The sequence below is a fragment of the Charadrius vociferus genome, unplaced genomic scaffold (genome assembly GCF_000708025.1).
Source record: "Charadrius vociferus isolate BGI_N301 unplaced genomic scaffold, ASM70802v2 scaffold289, whole genome shotgun sequence".
In the NCBI taxonomy this organism is placed as follows: domain Eukaryota; kingdom Metazoa; phylum Chordata; class Aves; order Charadriiformes; family Charadriidae; genus Charadrius; species Charadrius vociferus.
The window spans coordinates 76,661-78,500 of NW_009650171.1; the positions used below are offsets into that span (position 1 = coordinate 76,661).

At 51.5% G+C, this 1,840-nt stretch overlaps 1 protein-coding gene across 1 annotated transcript in view; it reads left to right on the forward strand.

The window, feature by feature from the left end:
- Positions 1-1,840, forward strand: part of CDON (cell adhesion associated, oncogene regulated) — a 51,632-nt gene that overhangs the window by 11,734 nt on the left and 38,058 nt on the right. Inside the window, exon 8 of the mRNA XM_009892553.1 lies at positions 599-891. Within this exon, the coding sequence (XP_009890855.1) occupies positions 599-891 (293 nt within the window). The remainder of the gene's footprint in view (positions 1-598; positions 892-1,840) is intronic.

A 1,840-nucleotide genomic window follows, 5' to 3' on the forward strand; every position in this document is an offset into this window, starting at 1 on the left:
AACCGCTTTGGGGTTAAATCGCGGCAACCCGGCTTTATTCCCAGCCTAAGTTTTCAAATGAAGCAGGCGAGCCGTGCGGCTTTGGAAGCTGCTGGAAATTACGGCTGAAACCTCAGAAACTGAGGCGGGAGAACGTCCTCGTGTGTGGGCGCCAGTTCGGGCCATGAAAAGTTCCTTGTACAACTGCGATTAATGTCAAATTCCTCCGTTTGTGTCGCGAGCGTAGCTGTATATTATTATTTTTTCTTTTAACGTGCGTCGCCGCTACTTAATTTATCGGAGACACCGGTCAAACCGTACCTGCAGATGTCATGTTTCAGGTTTTCTTCTTTGCTACTGTGTAGGGAAAAAAAAAAACCAAACCCAAACAAAACCAACCCAACAACCCCCCCCCTCCCCAAAAAAAAACAAAACCCAACCATAATCAGTTGCCCAGAAAAATGGTGTGTGAAATCTCTCCCCGCTGGCTTTCCAGCCGTGATTCGCAAGGGCACGGCTTGGCGTCGGGCTCGGGGCTGTGCAAGCATCTCTCCAACTGGTTTTTATTTTAACTTTTTATTTATTTTTTATTTTATAACCGAACTCCTCCTCTTTCCAGTTCCTTTAGAAACCAGCGCGAAAGCGGAAGAGACGTCTCCTGCGGAGGTTGCCCGGAGCGATGAACGCGACGGCGATTTGGGGGCAGAAAGAGGGGTTTCCAGCTCGCCTCCCCCCAAACGGCACATGGATGCAGCTGCAACGGAAAAAGCCTGGAATGCCGCCGCTCCCCCCGAAGCCCCCATCATCCTCAGCCCCCCGCAGACGCCGAAACCGGCCACGTACAACCTGGTGTGGCGGTCGGGGAGGGACGGGGGTTCGCCCGTCAACGCCTATTTCGTGAAATACCGCAAGGTAACGTTTCTCCGTCGCGGCGAAGCAGACGGATTGCGTTGTTTGAGGTTTCTCAAGGAACCGCTCATGATTGCGGTTAACGAGGACGCGGTGTCAGGCCGGAGAGAGAATATAGGGGAACCGCAACGTCGCCGTGGGCGCGCAGGCAGCTCGTTTTAGGGATGACGGAAGCTGGTCGCAAATACGCTCTTCTGTCTGGTTCTAAGTGAGATTTCTTCAGCAGAGCCCGAGCTTTTATTTCCTTTACGGTATCGTTGTGGTCTGTGGGGACGGGGGGCTCCAGGGCGCGTTGTACGCAACTTCGGTGATGTTAAAAACGCGCTCGTGTGGGTTTGAGTCGGGCGAGTACGTTTGAGATCGGAAGGGAAGCCCGGCATTAGCCTGATACGCCAAAGAGTTCGCTGCTCCGCGTCCCAAAGAGACGCTGTTAAACTGAAATTACCAAATACAAAAGTCAACTAAAATTTCCGAAGCGGGTACCTGTCGCGTCCCGAAAACCAGCGTGCCAACAGGGAGTTCTTGTGTCAAATCAGAACCAAGCGACGCCTCTGCCCCTTCTTCCAAGCAACCGGTTTGCTGCGTGGCAAAGCTGTTTGGTTTATTCCTCATAAGCTTTTTAATCCTCTACGTCCTGATCTTGTCTGAGCCTGGAGGGAACGCTTCGATTGATTGATTGATTTATTTATTTTGACCTGTTAGTTCCCGAAAACCCCAGTGCCAAAGTCCGTTGATACGAATTTCTCGTCCAAAGGCGGTTGGTTCGCGTAAGCACGGAAAGCTTCGAATACTTTTTGATGCTCACCCTTCGCTCAGAACGATCCTTTCCACGTTAAATGTGCTCGCTCGGGCATTTCTTGGCAGGGAGCGCGCCGCGGGTTTTTTTAGGGCGGTGTTCTCTTTGTGTCAGTAAATGATTTTATTGATTTCCCTCTTTTAAAGGGGGTGGTGG